Source organism: Sinocyclocheilus rhinocerous, unplaced genomic scaffold (genome assembly GCF_001515625.1).
Source record: "Sinocyclocheilus rhinocerous isolate Xijiao unplaced genomic scaffold, SAMN03320098_v1.1 scaffold627, whole genome shotgun sequence".
Lineage (NCBI taxonomy): Eukaryota > Metazoa > Chordata > Actinopteri > Cypriniformes > Cyprinidae > Sinocyclocheilus > Sinocyclocheilus rhinocerous.
The window spans coordinates 38,973-41,801 of record NW_015649569.1 but is presented as its reverse complement, the minus strand read 5'-3'; the positions used below and the strand labels follow the sequence as shown (position 1 = coordinate 41,801).

The 2,829-nt window shown below is 44.9% G+C and overlaps 1 protein-coding gene across 1 annotated transcript in view; it reads left to right on the top strand.

Annotated features, from left to right (window-relative positions):
* The first annotated feature begins 290 nt into the window (after positions 1–290).
* The window catches only part of LOC107710702 (fascin-2-like), a 6,401-nt gene continuing 3,862 nt past the window's right edge, over positions 291–2,829 (top strand). Inside the window, exon 1 of the mRNA XM_016515536.1 lies at positions 291–1,572. Within this exon, the coding sequence (XP_016371022.1) occupies positions 753–1,572 (820 nt within the window). The 5' untranslated portion in view covers positions 291–752. The remainder of the gene's footprint in view (positions 1,573–2,829) is intronic.

Genomic DNA, 2,829 nt, shown 5'->3' with positions numbered 1-2,829 from the left:
TGTGTGACAGATCATACGTCATGATCATCTGAACCTGAGCGACAGGCTAAAGAATACATATTTGACTGGGAAATAAGGAAGGTCAAATAAGCAGTGTTTAAAAAAACTCCTCAGAGAAGGTGACATTACCATATAAAGGCAAGAAATAAAGAACAAGTGTCCAAAACCTATATATATATTGTATTATTTATCACTGGAACAAAATATATTTAATCCAAAATGAATATTCCAAGAGAACAAGCAAACAGTGTATAAAGAGAAAGGAAGAGTGAGACAAAAGTGGGAAAAGGTGGCGGTTGGGTTAGGACTGAAAACTAGGAGAGAGGGAGGGAGAGAGAGAGATCTGCCAGAGGATAAAAGGGAGGAGTCAGAGACGTGATGTGCATGATGTCAGCAGCTTGTTGGATTGTGGTACTGTGCCCTGCTGAGTTTAATCCAGGCTGATTAGGAAGCAGCAAGCAGTCACCCGAGGGAATCCAGAGAAGTAGCCAAAGGTAACCTAGTGGGACTGCTGCTCTAACGATAAAGAATCCAACATCCAACAAGGAAACTCACAAGGACAACAGCCTTAATCTGTAGTTGAGTCTGAGTGGACAAGGGAAGAAACGGGCAAGAAACTCAAAGTTCAGAGCAGGGAAAAACTTTAAATAACCTTTTAATAGCCTCAGAGGAGAGTCAAGGACATACTGTCATCTTTTTAGCATTTTTAATCTGCAACACAAAACCTAAAATAAGGCAACCACCTGGTCAAAATGCCCACGAATGGAATAAGTATGGCTCTAAAGCTCCAGTTCGGACTTATTAATTACGAAAATCGTTACCTCACGGCAGAGGCATTTGGGTTCAAAGTAAATGCATCTGGAACCAGCATGAAGAAGAAACAGATCTGGACCCTGGAGCAAGACCAGGACAGCCAGGTGATTTTCTTGCGCAGTCATCTCGGACGTTATCTGGCCACAGATAAAGATGGCAAGGTGAGCTGTGAGGAGGAAGTGCCAAACTCATCCTGCCGTTTCTTGCTTGTGACGCAGTCAGATGGACGCTGGGCCATACAGTCTGAGCCATATTCGCGTTATTTTGGAGGGTCTGCAGAATATTTGTCCTGTTTTGCCCAGACCATTGGAGAATCTGAACAATGGGCCATGCATCTTGCCCTTCATCCACAGGCCAACCTGCTAAGTGTATCCCGTAAGCGCTACGCACGCTTGTCCACCGCAGATGACGAGCTCTGCATGGACAGCAACATCCCCTGGGGCGTTGACTCCCTGATCACTTTGGTCTATCTGGATGGCAAGTACAGTCTGAAGACCTGTGACAACCGCTTTCTCAACAATGATGGTAAGCTGGTAATGGATCACGGGCCTAACACTAGTTTCACCCTGGAACTCAAGTCTGGCAAGCTGGCCTTTAAGGACTGTGAGGGAAAGTTTCTCTCACCAACGGGCCCCACAGGCACCCTGAAGTCTGGCCGCTGTTCAAGGCCAGGGAAAGATGAGCTGTTTGATCTGGAAGAGAGCCACCCACAAGTTGTTTTCCAGGCAGCCAACAAAAGATATGTGTCTATTCGTCAAGGTAATCAATGATTGTGTATTTGTTAGCATGTGGTGACATGTCATAGTCATTATTATCCAGCTCTGTTCCTGGAGGCCCCCCCAACACTTTTTGCATGTCTCCTTTGTCTGACACACCGATTTCAGGTCTCGGAGACCTGAATCAGGTGTGTTTGATTAAGGAGACAACGCTTGATTAAGGAGCAAAATGTGCAGTGTTATGGACCTCCTGAAACAATGGTTCCCAACTGCGCTTCTTGAGATCTACCTACCTGCATAGTTCAGTTCGAAACCTACTCCAACACACCTGTCTGTAATTAACAAGTGCTCTTGACAATCTTATTTAGCTGGTTCTATTGTGTTCGATCAAGGTTGAGTTTGTAGGAAGATAGATCTCCAGGAACAGGATTGGGCATCCCAGTCTATAACAATGTGTAGGTATTCAGCAACATGGCTGATTATCTATCCAGGAGCACCCAAGCACTGCACATTTTGTATGTCTCCCTCATCTAACACACCTGATTCAACTCAACAGCTCATTAATAGAGACTGCAAGTCCTGAACTGGGTGTGTCTGATAAGGAAAACATACAAAATGTGCAGTGCTAGGGGTCCTCCAGGACAGGTTATGTGGACCATATTTATGATAAGCATACTTCTCTGGTGCTGTTATGGTCCTCAGTCATTGTAAATGCATGGGAAATTCTACAATTCTACAATTCTTCAAAGGTGTATACCACGGTTGTCCAGTACTGCAGTAGGGCAGTAGGCTCTCTGCAGAGATCTCACTTAAATATACCTGAAGCAACTAATCAAGGTCTATAGGATGACTACAAACTTCCAGGCAAGTTTATTGGAGCAAGTTGGAACTGAACTCTGCAGCACATTGGCCCTCCAGGACTAGGACTGGACCCTGCATATGTGCTAATAGAGTTTGTTGGGAGTCCTAGAACAGGATAAAATAGACCTATTGAGTCCATTGCCACTTTTCAGACTGTTTCAGAGTCAAGAGCAAGACATCTCTCTAAAGCCCCTAAACACACTGCACGATTTTCAGCTGTCCCAGACGAAAGATTGGCATTGTGAAACAATCGTGGCGATTTCTTTGATCGTGGCTCCTAATCGGTGGTCCTGTGTCGTACAGTGAGAGAGGTTCAAAGACGGCCATTGTCACGGTCTTGCGAGCAAAGATAGCCTACGATACAGCATGATCATCACACAGCGTGTTTGCTGGTATGATCCACGTTTACTGACCAACCAATAAATATGCAACATGAAGT